General features: G+C 34.4%; 1 protein-coding gene across 1 annotated transcript in view; it reads right to left on the minus strand.

The window, feature by feature from the left end:
• C2H14orf39 (chromosome 2 C14orf39 homolog) overlaps nucleotides 1-18,166 on the minus strand; it is a 53,349-nt gene that overhangs the window by 20,716 nt on the left and 14,467 nt on the right. Inside the window, 6 exon segments of the mRNA XM_089906270.1 lie at nucleotides 3,063-3,139; nucleotides 4,161-4,294; nucleotides 5,735-5,832; nucleotides 6,776-6,896; nucleotides 8,811-8,853; nucleotides 8,946-9,133. Coding sequence (XP_089762396.1) covers nucleotides 3,063-3,139; nucleotides 4,161-4,294; nucleotides 5,735-5,832; nucleotides 6,776-6,896; nucleotides 8,811-8,853; nucleotides 8,946-9,133 — 661 coding nt within the window.

Consider the following 18,166-nt stretch of genomic DNA (forward strand, 5'->3'; position numbering starts at 1 on the left):
CCAGGTATCTCATTGGTTTAATTTGCATTTCCCTGTTCTCCTGAGGTCAGGCATCTTGTTATGTTTAGTGACCCTTAGTCTTTCCTTTTATGTAAGCTGACTTATCCTCTGACCATTTTTATAGTTTTTTAAATTAATTTTTAAGAATTATTATGTATTTCTTTGTATATTATACATTACAGATACCAATCCCCTAAGTGAGAATTCTGTCACTCTTTTAACTCTGTTAGTGTCTTTCACCATACAAAAGCTTTTTTATTTTGATATACTCCATTGATCAATTTGTCTTTTATTGTACCACACTGTTATAATAACTGCATTTTGATAATGTTTAAAAATGTTTGGGGATGATGAAAATGTTCTGAAATTACAGTGATGATGGTTACACTATCTTGTGAACATACTATAAACCACTGAATCGTACACTTTAAAACAATCAATTTTATATGTGAATTATATCTCAGTAATGAAAGTTTAAAAATAAACATTTTAGGACTTCCCTGGTGGCACAGTGGTTAAGAATCTGCCTGCCAATGCAGGGGACACGGGTTCAAGCCCTGGTCTGGGAAGATCCCACATGCCGCAGAGCAACTAAGCCCGTGTGCCACAACTACTGAGCTTGTGCTCTAGAGCCCGCGAGCCACAACTACTGAGCCCACGTGCCACAACTACTGAAGCCTGTGCGCCTACAGCCCGTGCTCCACAACGAGAAGCCACTGCAACGAGAAGCCTGCGCACCGCAATGAAGAGTAGCCCCCGCCCGCTCCAACTAGAGAAAGCCCTCGCGCAACAACGAAGACCCAACGCAGCCAAAAATAAATAATTTATTTAAAAATTAATTAAAAAATAAAAAAATAAACATTTTAATATCTGGTAGTAAGAGTCTCCCTAACATTCTTTTAAAAATCTTTATTTAAAATCATTTATTAATCTATTAATATAGGAAATCATATTGTTAGATTTTTCTTAATGCTAAACAATCATTGTATTCTTTGGGAAAACCAAGGTTAATTATAATATATTACTCTTTCAATGTTACATTGCAAAATTTGGTTTGCTAGTAACTTATTTAGGATTTTTACATCTATGTTCATTCTTGAGACTTATGTACCATAATCTTTCTTTTCTTTCACTATCCTTGTCCTTGCTATCTAATGGATTATTCATTTATAACTTGTTGGATAGTTTCCGACTCTTTTTATACTCTGGAATTGTTTGTATAAAAAGATTATTTAATCCAATGGTTCTCAACTGGGGGCAATTTTGCCTCTTAGGAGACATTTGACAATGTCTGGAGATATTTTTGATTGTCATAATTTGGGGATGAGGTGCTATTGGACTCTAGTGGGTCACAAGACAACCCCACAACAAAGAATTATCTGACCCAAAATGTCAACAGTGCCACCACTATTGAGAAACTCTGATCTAATCCTTAACAGTTTGGTAGAATTCAACTGAAAAATTGAGTCTGGCGTGTTCTGAAGGGCATGTGTGGTGGAGGGAAAAGGGAGGGAAATAAGGGAGAAAAGAGGGAAATAGGTATTTATATACACTTCCGTTTCACTTACATCAGTTTCTTCTAAGTTATTGATCTATTCATGTTTTTCTTTTTCAGTCTATTTAGCAATTTATATTGTGCTAAAAACCTGTCCATCTTACCTAAATTTTCAAATTTATGGGTATATAGTTTTATAGTATCCTTTTAGGACTTAGAAAAGATGTCTTACGTAAGTGTAGAGATATGCACTTTTCCCCCCTTTTATTATTTTCTTTTGTTGGGGGGGTATTCTCTTTTTTCTCTACACTTGCTGAAACTTATTAGCTTTTGGCTATATTAATTAACCCAACTTCTAAATTTCATTAATTTCTACTTTCTTTGCATTTATTATTTTATTTCTGTATTTTGAGTTAAGCTTTTCATACTTTGGGTGCAACTTTTCATACTTAAAGTTCAGCTAATTTTAATCTTTCTTATTTTCTAGTATATTTGTTTTCAAATATAAATGTCTCTCTGAGGACCAATTTGGCTACTTTTCACAGGTTTGGGTTTATAGTATTCTTTTAAGTAGTTTTTAAATTCTATTTTGATTTCTTCTATAACCCAGAAGTAATTTCAAAGTATGTGAATTTCTTTTTTCTCAGCCAAATAGTTTTTTGAGGAGAGGGCTATGTTTTCGTTTAACTTGTATTTTTTTATGCTGTGGTTAGTGAAGATAGCAGCTTTTTAGAATTGGTTGAGATATCCTTTTTGTTCTAGTAAATAGTCAATTTTGGTGAATACTGCAAACAAAATTTAACTGAATTCTGTGTATGTTGGGTAAAAAGTTTGCTAATTGTGCTACTCAGATCCTCTACATCCTTACTTATTTTTCATCTATTTGATTTGTTCTTATGACAGAAACTGCCAGTTTTCTATCCTATCCAAAATCTACATTTCCTTTGTGCTGTGATTTTAAAAGCAAACAAACAAAAAACCCATCATATTTCTTAGCCTTTCTGCAGATAGAGGTAGCCATGTTACAAAGTTCTGGCCAATGAAACATTAACATAAATTGTTTAAGAAGCTTCCATATAAGATCCCTAAAATGAGGCTGACTCAACTAGCCTTTCTCCCCTTCTTCTTTCCTGCCTAGAAGGAAGATATGATGACAAGTTGTAATGGTTAGCTTCTGACCATGAAATAACCTTGAGGTGAAAGCTTAGCGTTAAGGATAGCAGGGAAAGGAAACACCAATGGAGCTTGAGAAATGATGACATTGTGGAGATGGTGCCACAGTTCCCCTCTTCAATACAATTCCTTTAGAAATGTCTTACCGTTTTTGGTCTACTGGGTACAGAGATTGGTATTTTCAAATATGTTTTATTTTTAGAAGTAAGGGAGGAGGCTACAGTATGTGCTCAGGCTGCCATATTGAAACTCTTTTAAGTCTTTTAGATCCTGAGATTGAACTAATGGCTACTTTAACATATTTATAACACACACACACGTCCTAAATGCAATACATTCACTATCTCATTTAATGCAAGCACTTAATTTGTACTATTAAAAAAGAAATACCTACCTGAGTATCACTTTCTTTTTGTCTGAAGTCAATACTGGCAAGTTTTGACTGCTTCACAGAACTTTCTTCTTTTTTATCTAGGTTATTAAATGGTACTACTTCAAATCAATTCCAGAAATAGAATCAAATAGCATGCCCAATATTTAACCTAACCTTGTAATTTTAAAAAATCAAGTTACATTAATATTTAATTTAAATTAAAATAAAGAATTATGAATCACTACATATTCTTAATTCCTCAATATATAATAGCTATTACAATAACCATGAATGAAAAACAGCTGACAAAAATAAATTAATTAAATTAAATTTAAAAAAACAGCTGACAGGGCTTCCCTGGTGGCGCAGTGGTTGAGAGTCCGCCTGCTGATGCAGGGGACACGGGTTCGTGCCCTGGTCCGGGAGGATCCCACATGCCGTGGAGCGGCTGGGCCCGTGAGCCATGGCCACTGAGACTGCGCGTCCGGAGCCTGTGCTCCTCAACGGGAGAGGCCACAACAGTGAGAGGCCCGTGTACCGCAAAAAAAAAAAAAAAAAAGGGGAAAAAAAATAAAATAAAAAAACAGCTGACAAAACTACATCTTTATAATGGGACTACATCTTTATAATGGGGAACCAAAGAACAAAGAGTGGTGATATTAATGACTGGGGGACTAAAACAGCCAATACAGTTAACCTAACACAATGTAGTTAATCTATCCATTGAATGAAACATTCAAATATCTCAGTGACTAAGTCATAAATATCATTATCACAAGTCTGCCACCCACTTTAATCATACATATTGATAATACAACCTCTCAAATGAAAAATATATAATTATTCATCCTCCCCTGACAGCTGGAAACCAGGCTGAAACACTTTTTAAAAAAATATGGTATGAGTGATTTCTTTCTCAAAGAGAAAAATGTTATGTATAGAAGGCACATCTTGTTTGCTCTCAGAAAAAATCAAAGTGGCACTTTACTGAGTCTATAGGTCTCCAGTATTGTTTGCTCTTGCTTACACCAAATGATAACTAAAGTTGCTCCTTTCTATTTCTTCTTTTATGTGTTTTCAAAGAAAACTAAGTTTTTGAATAATAAACAGATACTGTACCTTTAACTCTTGGTTCTGAAGGATGCATCTTTATTGGTTTGACTAATTTCTGAGATTCATATGGAAGAAATAATTGACTGCTTTGAGGGGTTTTATTCAACATAAGTACATGCTGTTCATCTTTTTCAAAAATTCTAAAGAGTGAATTATAAATATTAGCTAAGTAAAAAATTAACATATTTTAAAGCTAGAAGAGATACTTAGATATTATATAGTTAAAACTCCTCAATTTGCAGATAATGAAAAGAAGTTCCAGAGAATTTAACAAACCTGCCCAATATTATTAAATTACTTACTAGTGTCACAACTAAAATACACTTTTCCTGATTAAGTCCAGTGCTCTTCTCAATGTACCACACCCTCATTTTTAAAACATAATCATTTTAAAAGACTTTCTAAACCTGTGTAAAACATTTTAAACCAAAACTGTATTTGCAAATAGCATGCTTTAGATTTTGAAGTACTACTTCAAACTTTAAAAAGATTTATTCAGAAAAAAATCAACTAGCATGAACACAGACATCATTAAAGCAATATTACAATCATAAATGGATCTCTTAAGTATTTTACTGGAAGAATAATTTCATTGAATTTTTCCTAAATTAGAGAAATAATTTATATTATTGATAGTTAAATAATAATTTAAATACTGGTATTATTTGATAATAACTATCAAAATATAAGTTAAAATAACTAAAGTTATATAAGTTTCTCTCAACAGAGAATTTTTATATTAAAAAGTTAACAATAAAGTGAAATTCTGTACATTTCTGTATTTTTCTAATCAATTTCATTATAAAATTAAAGACACATTACCATGGATGTGAGACGTGGGAGTGGGGAAATCAATAAAAATAACAGATCCAAGGAAATAAGATAAGGGAAATTAACTTGGGAGAAGAGTGTGTTGAAAAATCAGATTAAGAGCAATATAGCCTGAGAAGAGGAATTTAAGATTTTAAAAGGGTATAGGCAGAAAGAGAAAAAGTAGAAAGTTTATCAAAAACAGCAACAGTAATACATCTATTTTTCTGTCACACGATAACAGACAAAATCAATCTTTTCTTTTTAAGTGTCTCCACCACTGATGTCTATTTTATCACCATTAGGATGAAAGACAAGGAAACATATGATGCCACAGATTCAGTAACATTTTGATTCATCTTCACTCTCTGTGGCAAAGGAGAGCTGGTCAAGCTGGCGACAGGATGATAAAAAGGCAAATACATTGCTGTTCCCATCATTTTTCCTCTTGTTTTACTCCTTTTGGTGACCCATAATGGAAAACTGGGTGAAATGTACAACTGACTGGTTACAGAACAGCAAATGGGCTGCTGCTACCCTATTTCTCTCTACACATTATCCTTTACCTTACTAAATAATAAGCAATTTTGAATATTAGTCCATAATATTTAAAGGTATAAATTAATATTTTTGTAAGAAATGAATAGAAAACAGCCTGCACAATAAACGTTTATAGATACTATGTAAATATTAGTGGCTTGGGCTAGAATATGTAATCAAATTTTAAATGCAGAATAACTGTTCATATAAAATCCCATTTTAAAGTTTACTTATACCTTTCTTTCGATTCCTTTCTCTTTTCTATATTTTTATTTTTTTCTTCCCAAGTTTCTGAAAGATTCTTCATTTCATAAAGTCTTGCAATCTGCTAAAAGGAAAAATGATAAAGCAAAACAAAATAATTACCTGCAAAGCATTAAGGATAAACATATGGTTTATCCTAACTAATGAATATGATTTTTTTCTACATAATCACAAGACATATTTTTGGTAGTATTAGCAATCTTTTAGTGAAAAGAGTCAAAATTAACAATAAATCATACTCCTTTTTTCTTACAACTCCATTAGCAAACCTATTAGATTTCAATGAACTTTCATCTTCTTTTTTAAAAAGGACAGTCAGAAGCAAAGTAGACATTGATTACCTACGTAGAGATGTAGTTACCATATATTTTAAAGAAAGTAGCATCCACTTTCTTCTCATTACTAAAATGATATTAATACTACTTGGAACCTCATGCCTATGAATGATAAATATACCATCTTTACACAGTTTTCAGAAAATTTAGAAAATCAGCTATTCAACTTTTTTTCAAGATTTGGAAGTGACTTTGATGGGTTCTCATATCCATCAATGAAAGCCACATTTCAATACAATACTAAAAATGTATTCATGAAGATATCATGCACCATCAATCTTAAAGGCTAAACTAGCTTTATAAAGATTATAGTCATAAATTTTCTAGATTAAGTCTTTTAAATTATTTACTGCCTTGTTCTCTTTTTTGACAACACTGTTGTAAGCTCTGCTAATGCCTTTAAATACCTATTATTAAGCTCCATCTTGTTCCTTCCTATCTTCTTTCCTTAGCACCCAAAGAAAGTTAAACTATTCCCCAAAACTCAGAGCTGAATACACTCAATACCTAAAACACATTTTGGCTTCAATGGTAATCTGAGGCAAAAAAATTATTATAAGCTTTTCTCCATATCGAGGCTCTTTAGAAACAGCTCTTCTTAGACATTCATCTAACACACCATTACACTTATACATTAACACATATATTAGAAACATATAACAAAATTAATACCTGGTTTAAATAATTAATTTCTATTTCCACATCATCTACTTCTTTCTTCAATTCATATGATCTTTTGGAAAATTTGTTGGCATGTTTAAGAGTATCTTGTGTTTTACATCTCAAATTAACCCTTTTATGTTAAGGAACTATGTTATACAAGTAACTTTCACACTTACATACACTATATAAAAATAATTAGTATTATGTAACATTATTTGTATATGTACCATATAAGCAATATTAATAACAATATCTGAAAATAGCTGTAAGACTAGTACAAACATTTGGCAAACTGACAATTTATTGTTCGTCTATGTTATATATTTAGCTTAAAAATAACATTTCTTCAAAAATATGTGTCAGGATTTTTTATTTCAGTTAAATATTTTCACAGGGTGGTTTTTTTACTTTTGGTTTTTACCCAACTTTATCATGTCATTTGGCATGATGAACATAATCAATTCAGGTCCAAACTTAACATCTTGTGTTTCTATAATTTATTTGTTCCAAAGTTAACATTAAAAATCCACTCAATTTTCCTTTTCTTGCTGTTTAAGGTCCATCAGTGCACCCTGCAGAACTCAAAAGAGAGCTGCATCTTCTATCTGAACTTTCTGCTTGAACTGGATTTATACCCAATTTCAAGTAGAGAATTTCTCAGCTGTTAATAGACACCCTGCATGGTTATTAGCTACTACCATTTCCTAAGTTACTCTACAATCCATTTAGGAGAATTTAAAAATGAATAAAACAGTGTCAATGAACAAGAATTCCAGAGAAAATCTTTATCAGACCTTTCCTATTTCACTAAAACTTATGATTTATATGCTAGCACATGAAATTTCAGATGAACATTATTTATAATGCTATGCTGTTATTAAAAGTATCAATTTAAAATTTCAGATATAGACATTTAAATCCTAATCTTCAATTCTCCCTACCTCCATCACCTCTTCATGTCATGTAATCTTATGTCTCATCCGTTTCTACATCCAACTCCCTAAACCCCTGCTGTGCCTTATGCATCTACCAACCTCTGCCTCTTCCTAAACACAGATGGGCAGCAAATGAACAACTAAGTACAGAATAAGCTAAAACCCAAACATGGAGAGAGCAAGCAGCAAAGGAGTTAAAAGGATGATTTGGGATGAAGTAGAATGAAGCAAGGTAGAATGCAGGGATAAAGAAGACTTAGTACAAACAGTGGAGTTATAATCTGATAGGAAAGCATATGAAGGATTGTGTAGGTTGGAAGAGGATTAAAGTTCCAAGTTCATCATCAGGGAAGGTCTCCTTGACAAACAGATGAGACTTAGACCAATTAAGAATTACTTAAGCATCTAATACAATGCCACTGTATTACTTGTTTACATGTCTGTTTCCTCTACTAAACTGTGAGCTCCTTATAAGAAAGTTCTGTATCTTCTTGAGTATTGCCTGGCACAAAGTAGGTACCCAATGAATTCTGACTCACCTCCCTACCATCTTCCATCTTAACAAGTAATAATCAATTGATTTAATTGGAACTCTTTGGTAAGACAGAGCAAGATGACTTTTTCATTGGTTTGGGTGATAAGATATGCCACTTAAAGACAGATACATAGGGCTTCCCTGGTGGCGCAGTGGTTGAGAGTCCGCCTGCTGATGCAGGGGACACGGGTTCGTGCCCCGGTCCGGGAAGATCCCACATACCGCGGAGCGGCTGGGCCCGTGAGCCATGGCAGCTGGGCCTGCACGTCCGGAGCCTGTGCTCCGCAACGGGAGAGGCCACAACAGTGAGAGGCCCGCGTACCGCAAAAAAAAAAAAAAAAAAAAAAAAAAGACAGATACATATACCACTTATTGGCATTAAAATTTCTTGCTTCTGATGACATGCACATGTATGAAAACTAATCCCAAATGATCTTTAAAGTAATCTCTAAATTTTTTAATTAAACAAAATACCAAATCAATGTGATTCTCACAAGGAAATGCAATAACAATTAAAATACAGAAATAATACTTATCCAATAAAAATTCTAAGTAGAAATACTACTGTGGATACATATGTAATGTCCAACTGGTAAGTGATGGAAAGGGAGCAGGCACTGAAAAACAAAGTCATATTTTAGACTAATTTATTATATTTTTATTACAAAAATAATGTTATTAAAACAGTATGTAACAAAACCATTAATACCTAAAAATTCCATAAAAATAGTTTCATTCATTTTTAGTTGTTCAGTACATGCCAACACTCTGTTTTGAATTTCTTCATGTTCTCTTTTCTTCTCATAATATTCATGTGAAAGAGGTGTTTCTGAGTATTTTTGTTGGTATTGCTTTAAAACATCTTTATACTGACATATATAACTGTGGTACATTTTTCTGTTAAAATTAAAAGAAATGATGTCAATATAACAAAAGTATATCTAAAATCACTTGTTAAATAAAGTCTACTAAATTAAGCATAACAGACAAGTTAAAAATCTACTTATTCTGCTTCCTCAATACTGTCTGTCCTTCAAACTTTTTTCTTAACTCTATTACACTTTCCAATTCTCTACTCTTTTTCTCCACTACCTGAGTTACTCACTCCTTAATCATTTTCAATTAAACTTCCACTTCCACCAGTTTAATGAAACTACCCTTCCCAAGGTTATCAATGATCTAATTTGTCCACCTTAGTGATCTCTTTTCACTTTTCATCCTAAATGACACTGCAGAACCTGGTTCTTTTGATGACTTCTTGAATCTCTATCCTCCCTGAGTTCTGAATCTCTATTCTTCCCAGTTCAGCTACCTCTATAACTATGCTATTAAATCTCTTCAGTTTTCTAAGCTAAAGTTATCATGTTCTAGGTGATAGAACTCTGGGCTCACAAACATTCTTGTATGCTCCAGAACTATTTTATAAGAAAATTTCAACACTGTTTGGAGGAACTCCTTCAAGTACAACTAAGGTAGAGGTGCCTGGTCATCTATTTCGGAACCAGTCTTGAATGAGATGGTCAATTCTTGCAAAAGGATATTAACTCTTCCTTCTCATTTGAATTTTGCTTGATCTACAATAGGGGTCAGTTACTATGATCAATGGGCCAAATCTAATCTGCCACCTGTTTTTGTACAGCCTATGAGCTAAGAACAATTTTTACATTTTTAAATGATTAAAATAACAAAAGAATAATAATGTTTCATGGCATATTAAAATTATATGAAAATCAAACTGTAATGTCCATAAATAAAGTTTTATTAGAACACAGTCAATCACTTATGTACTGCCTAAAGTTGCTCTTGTACCACAGTATCAGACTTGAGTAGCTGTGACAAAGACTGTATATTCCCACAAAGCCTGGAATGTTTACTATATGGCCCTTTACAAAAAAAAGTTTGTCAGTCCTCATCTACAACACTGAACATGTTCAATCCAGGTTCATTGCAAAAAACATATTCTTGGGAGGAGAAAAAGATGGCAGAGTAGAGGGACGTGGAGCTTACCTCCTCCACAAACACATCAAAACTACATCTACAAGTGGAACAATTCTCACAGAATACCTACTGAAAACTTGCAGAAGATCTCATACAACCAAAGCTATAAGAAAAATTCCCATGTAACCACTGCTCCTGCAGAAGGGCTGAAATCTGAGCCAATTACCTGCACTTCCCCTTTGGCACGGGGGTGAGGCTTGGGCAGGTTCTTGTGCAGGCAGATTTGCGAGCACACGTGCATGCCTAAAGGACCTCTGAGCTCATTATGAGCACTTCGGCAGTGGATGTGGCCCCTCGAGGGCAGCGCTAACAACAGATTTCTTTGTGGGCGTGCACACCAAGTAGCAGGTGGCATCACAGAGTTGCATGTCCCAGTGGACAGCTCCTACGGAAGAACACGCAGTGGCTCCTTTCTCAGAGGGAGAGCTCCCAGTCCCACCTACCTCACATCACAGCTTAGAACCGGATCTGGGGGCTTCTACTCCAACAACTGGGGAGCAGACCCTGACCCTGACAGGGCTGTGACAACCACCAGAGCAAAGAGGAGGCCCCACCCAACATCCAGTGCAGGCTCTGGTCACCACAACACCAAACACATCCCCTATCAAGGGGACAAGGGCCAGCACAACCTGAGGAAAGTCTTGGCAAGCATCCATACCACAAACAGCCCTCGCACCGAAAATACTGCACTCACACAGTCTACACAAGGGTCACTCCCACATAAAAACAGACCTTCAAGACCACAGTAGATAACTGTTTCTCCAAAATTCACAGAGTTGGAGAAATATAAGTAAAATGAAAAAAGCAGAGGAACTACTCTGAATTAAAAGAACCAGAAAAAAAAAAAAAAAGAACCAGAGAAATTCCCTGAAAGAACAATGAAACAGACCTCTCCAATCTACCAGACGCTGAGTTCAAAACGGAGGTAATAAAAATGCTGAAGGAACTACAAAAGACTATCAATAGAAATGCAGATCACTGTAACAAGGAATTAGAAACTATAAAAAGAAGCCAATCGAAATTAGACAACTCAATTTCCAAAATGAAAACTGAGCAAAAGGCATAAATAGTAAACTAAATAATGCAGAATAAGAAGTGATCTGGAAGACAGAATAACTGAAATCACCCAAGCAAAACAGCAGACAGAAAGACAAATGAAAAAATGAAACAAAGCAACATACGAGATCTATGGAATAATAAGAGTAAGCCAATCTATACATAATAGGAATCCCAGGAAAAAAAGAAGAGAAAGGGGGATCAAAAATGTTTTCAAAGAAATTATAGCTGAAAACTTCCCAAACCTAAAGAAGGAAACAGCAATACAGGTACAGGAAGCACAGAGGTTCCCAAACAAGATGAACCCAAACAGTCCAAATCCAAGATATATCATAATTAAAATGGCAAAAGTGAAAGATAAAGAGAGGATTCTAAAGGCAGCAAAAGAAAAAACAAAGAGTCAGTTACAGGGGAACCCCCATAAGGCTACCAGCTAATTTCTCTAAAGAAACTTTGCAGGCCATAAAGGAGGGGCAAGATATATCCAAAGTCCTGAAGAACAACAACCTGCAACCTAGGATACTCTACCCAGCCAGACTGTCATTTAGAATAGAAGGAGAGATAAACAATTTCTCAGACAAGCAAAAACTAAAAGAAGACAGCAATACTAAATCTATCCTAAAAGAAATATTGAGAGATCTTCTCTAAATAGAAAAGAAGCAGGAATCAATAAAAAAGGTAAACTCACAATAGGAAAGACAAATATATAAAAGGATTGAATATCACTTAAATAAGGCAAGTACATGGATTAAAAAAAATTCTGTGAAAGCAATTATAAATACAATGAACAGCAAAAAGATAAACATGAAGATGTAAAACAGGACATTAAAATCACAAAATGTGGGGGAGGGGAGTAAGAAAATGCAAATCTTTTAGAATGTGTTTGAGCTTATATGACTATGAATCTAAAGGAAGTAGATACAGTTATGAGATAACATACTTGAAAACCAGGGTAATCACAAATCAAAAACATAAAATAGATTCACAAAAACCAAAAATAAAGGAACTCAAGCATAATACAAACCACAAACGGAAAAACAAAAAGGGGAGAAAGGAACAAAGATGTGCAAAATGAACCGGAAAACAAGGTTTAAAATGGCAATAAATACATACTATCAATAATTACTTTATATATAAATGGACTAAATGCACCAATCAAATACACAGAGTGGCAGGTTAGATAATAAAACAAGAATCTACAATATGCTGCCTACAAGAAACCCACTTCTGGGTGAAAGACACATATAGATTGAAAGTGAGGGGATGGAAAAAGATATTTCATGCAAAAGGAAATGACAAGAAAGTGGGGGTAGCAATACTCACATCAGACAAAATAGACTTTAAAATGAAGGCCACAAAGAAAGACAATGAAGGCCAACATATAATAAGATGATCAATACAAGAAGAGGATATCACACTCATTAACACATATGCACCCAATATAGGAGGACCAAAATACATAAAACAAATATCAAGAGACAAAAAGGGAGAAACTGATGGGAATACAACAATAGTAGGAGAGTTTAACACCCTACTGACATCAATTGACAGATCTTCCAGACAGAAAATCAATAAGGCAACAGAGATCCTAAGTGACACAATAGAACAGACTTAATTGATATCTACAGGACATTACATCCAAAACAAAACAAAATACACATTCTTTTCAAGAGCACATGGAACATTCCCTAGGATAGACCACATACCAGGACACAAAACAAGCCTCAACAAATTTAAGAGGACAGAAATTATTTCAAGCAACTTTTCTGAGTGCAACGGTATGAAACTAGATATCAACCACAGAAAGAGAAATGAGAAAAAAATGATTACATGGAGACTAAACAACATGCCACTAAAAAACCAATGGGTCAGTGATGAAATCAAAGAGGAAATTTAAAAATACCTCGAAACAAATGACAATGAAAACACAACCATACAAAATCTATGGGATGCAGAAAAAGCAGTTCTAAGAGAGAAGTTCATAGCAATACAGGCCTTCTTCCAAAAACAAGAAAAATCTTAAATAAACAACCTAACCTACCACCTAAAAGAATTAGAAAAAGAAAAACAAATAAAACCTAAATTCAGCAGAAGGAAGGAAATAATAAAGACCAGAGAGGAAATGAATAAATGGAGATTTAAAAAATAGAAAAAAATTAATAAAACCAAGAGATAGTTGAAAGGATAAATGAAATTGACAAGCCTCTAGCCAAGCTCACCAAGAAGAAAAGAGACAGGATACAAATAAATAAGAAATGGAAGAGGAGAAATAACAACCAATATTGTTACAGGGAAGAACAAATCTGACTACATGTTGGATCTGTTTCTCTTACTTTAACCTTTGCTTCCTGGTGCTTTTGTTCACTAAAAGGTTACTGTCTATACATAATGGTCTGCTTCAGGGAACCTGCCCCTCTGCCTGAATGTTAAACCAAAGTGCCTTTGTTTGGGGAAACATCCTGACCCTGTCCACCTATGAATGGCTGCAAGAAAGAAGAAATTAACACATCCCCTTCCCAAGGCTGGCTATTCCAGGAGATATCTGCAAGACTTATGGCCTTTTTACTTTACTTCCTCACCTCTGCCCCCTCTCTGTTCTATAGAAGAAACTGGCATCCAGACCCCAATAAGATGGTTCTTCTAAGACACTAGTCTGCCATCTTCTTGGTCTGCTGGCTTTCCGAATAAAGTCACTATTCCTTGCCTCAACACCTCTTCTCCCGATTTACTGGCCTGCCATGTGGCAAGCAGAGTGAGCTTGGACTCAGTAACAATACCATAGAAATACAAAAAATTACTAAGAAGATATTGTGAACAGTTATATGCCAACAAATTTGACAACCTAGAAGAAATGGACAAGTTGCTAGAAACATACAGCCTGCCAAAACTGAATCAAGAAGAAACAGATAAGTTGAACAGACTGATCACTAGAAGTGAAATAAAATCTGTAATAAAAAAGGCTCCCTGCAAACAAAAGTCCAGGACTGGATGGCTTCACTGGGTTATTCTACCAAACATACAAAGAAGAACTTATATCTATCCTTCTCAAACTCTTCCAAAAGACTGAAGAGGAGAGAACACTCCCAAAGTCATTCTATGAAGTCACCATCACCCTGATACCAAAACCAGAAAAAGACACCACCAAAAAAGAAAATTACAGGCCAATATCTTTGATGAATGTAGATGCAAAAATCCTCAACAAAATATTAGCAAACCAAGTCCAACAACACATAAAAAGGGCCATACACCATAATCAAATTGGATTCATCCCAGAGTCACAAGGATGGTTCAACAAACACAAATCAATCAACGTGATACACCACAATAACAAAAGAAAATACAAAAACCACATGATCATCTCAATAGAGGCAGAAAAAGCATTTGATAAAATTCAACATTTATTCATGATAAAAACTCTCACCAAAGTGGGTATAAAGGGAACATAACATAATAAAAGCCATTTATGACAAATCCACAGCTTACATGATACTAAATGGTGGAAAGCTGAACGTCTTCCTGCTAAGTGCTGGAATAAGACAAGGATGCCCACTCTCACCACTTTTATTCAACATACTATTGGAAGTCCTAGGCACAGCAATCAGGCAAGAAAAAGAAATAAAAGGCATCCAAATTAGAAGGGAAGAGGTAAAGTTGTCATTATATGCAGATAACATGATACTCTACAGAAAACCCTTAAGACTCCAAACAGAAACTACCAGAACTGATAAACGAATTCAGCAAGGTATCAGGATACAAGATTAATATACAGAAATCTGTTGCACTTCTTTACACTAACAATGAAGTATCAGAAAGAGAAAGTAAAAAAAGCAATCCTATTTAAAATCACATTGCATCCAAAAAAAAAAAAAAAAACTAGGAATAAACCTAACTGGAGGTGAAAGATTTATATGCTGAGAACTATAAAACACTGATGAAGGAAACTGAAGATGATTCAAAGAAATGAAAAGATATCCCATGGTCTTGGGTTGGAAGAATTAATATAGTGAAAATTGCCATACTACCCAAACAAATCTACAGATTTAATGCAATCCCTATCAAATTACCCATGACATTTTTCACAGAACTAGAACAAATAATTCTAAAATTTATATGGAACCACAAAAGACCCAGAATTGCCAAAGCAATCCTGAGGGAAAAGAACAAAGCTGGGGCATAACCCTTCTAGACTTCAGGCAATATTACAAAGCTACAGTAATCAAAACAGGGTGGTACTGGCACAAAAACAGACATATAGAGATGGAACAGAATAGAGGACCCAGAAATAAACCCCCACACCTATGGCCAATTAATCTTCGACCAAGGAGGCAAGAATATACAATAGAGAAAAGACAGTCTCTTCAGCAAGTAGTGTTGGGAAAGCTGGACAGACTCATGTAAATCGATGAAGTCAGAACACTCCCTTATACCACACACAAAAATAAATTCAAAATGGCTTAAAGACTTAAATATAAAACATGACACCATAAAACTCCTAGAAGAGAACATAGGTAAAACATTCTCTGACATAAATCGTACCAATGTTTTCTTGGGTCAGTCTCTCAAGGCAAAATAAATAAAAGCAAAAATAAACAAATGGGACCTAATCAAACTTAACAGCTTTCACACAGTAAAGGAAACCATAAACAAAACAAAAAGACAACCCACAGACTGGGAGAAGATATTTGCAAAGAATGCAGCTGACAGGGGCTTCATTTCCAAAACATACAAAGAGCTCATACAACTCAATATCAGAGAAACAAACAACCCAATCAAAAAATGGGCAGAACAAGTGTACCCCAATAAAGATGTTAAAAAAAAAAAAAAGGGCAGAAGACTAAATAGACATTTCTCGAAAGAAGACATACAGATGGCCAACAGACACATGAAAAGATGCTCAACACTGCTAATTATTAGAGAAATGCAAAGCAAAACTACAGTGAGGTATCACCTCACAGTCTACAAATAATAAATGCTGGATAGGGTATGGGGAAAAGGGTACCCTCCTACACTGTTGGTGGGAATGTAAATTAGTGCAGCCACTATGGAAAACAATATGGAGGTTCCTTAAAAAACTAAAAATGGAGTTACCACTACTGGGCGTATATCTGTAAAAGATGAAAACTCTAATTTGAAAAGATACATGCACCCCAATGATCATAGCAGCACTGTTTACAATAGGCAAGATATAGAAGCAATCTCAGTGTCCATCAACAGATGAATGGATAAAGAAGACGTGGCATATATATATATAATAGAATATTACTCCAACATAAAAAAAAATGAAATAATGCATTTTGCGGCAATAGGGATGGACCTAGAGATTATCATGCTAAATGAAGTAAGTCAGACAGAGAAAGACAAATACCATATGATATCACTTACATGTGGAATCTAAAAAAAAAAAAATAGTACAAATGAATTTATTTACAAAACAGAAACAGACTCATAGACATAGAAAGCAAACTTATGGTTACCAAAGAGGGGGAGGAATAAATAAGAAGTATGGGATTAACAGATATGCACTACCATATATAAAACAGATAAACAACAAGGCTTTACTGTATAGCACAGAGAACTGTATTCAATATCTTATAATAACCTATAATGGAAAACAATCGGAAAATGTGTATATGTATATATAAATATATGTATTTATATATATAAAACTGATCACTTTGCTGTACACTGAAACTAACACAATATTGTAAATATTGTAAATCAACCATACTTCAATTTAAAAACAGGAAATATATTTTTGGATCCTTTTTTTACCCAGTTATTAACAAATACATACTTTCAAAAAATAACATTCATAGAAAATTTTCTAAAAATATATAGTCCTTATATTCCTCAAAAGTTTATAAATTTTCTAAATCAAGCCATACTATATGGGGGAATTTCTTAAAAGATACTTCAATGATTATCTTGCCTTAGCAGATGAGAAAAGAAGTATTCATAAACTGCTTGTATAGTAAGAAGAAAAGGATAACAGCCTTCTACTGGTCAGCAGGTCTGAATCTTAAGAATGTTTTAATTTCTTAATATTACTAAACTCTGTCCCCTTATGCAAGATAAAGTAGTTTAGCCTAAAACAAGTTTCTTCCTATTCTTCTAAATGCATACTGGCTAATTAAGCCTTCACTTTTTGGGAAAATAGTCCAAAAGGAGGGAAATACCTATAAGAAAACTGAGTCTGGGACACCAGTTTCAGATGAGATTAGCACACCCCATCTACCCTGTTCAGACTGCATATTCACGGCAACTCTTCTAATATACTCCATACAAGAACCTTGCTAGCCCAAGCCATGATTCAAGAAGAGCCATTAATATCTCATCTCTTGCCAGCAATGCTAGTCTTCGTGAATGCCTGGGACAGGGATGGGAGATTAGGAGAAATAAGTAGCTGGTGCCTCTACTTCCTTCATTACCCATGATACCAACAAATGGACTCTTTTCCTCTTATAAATACATAGTATTGAGTCATCAAGTCAATCAACCTATGTGGCTGGTTTAAGAAAGAAAGAGATAGATGTTTTCACTTCCATACCTCTGGCTAGCTAAGAGAAGTCATCCACAACAAACACTATCAGAGAGGTACTTATTGGACTGGTTTGCTTTAGCCCCTCATAGAATCATTTTAAATAATATTTTATAGCTATAGCTTGCACTGAGAGATGTTATAAAAAGCAGTAATACATATTGTGTTTATTTGGGGGAGGCCACTGAAGATACTGACTACCATATCGCACAACTTCCCCTTTATGAGAATCCAGGGAACAAATTTCTCTCAAGTCTGAGTACTAGGGAAAAAACCTCTGCTCATCCTAAGCAACTGAACTGTTTTTTTGTTTGTTTGTTTGTTTGTTTTTGCGGTAC

Source organism: Delphinapterus leucas, chromosome 2 (assembly GCF_059928025.1).
Source record: "Delphinapterus leucas isolate spDelLeu-1000000601 "Yukka" chromosome 2, BTC_Dleu_Yukka2, whole genome shotgun sequence".
NCBI classification, from domain to species: Eukaryota; Metazoa; Chordata; class Mammalia; order Artiodactyla; family Monodontidae; genus Delphinapterus; species Delphinapterus leucas.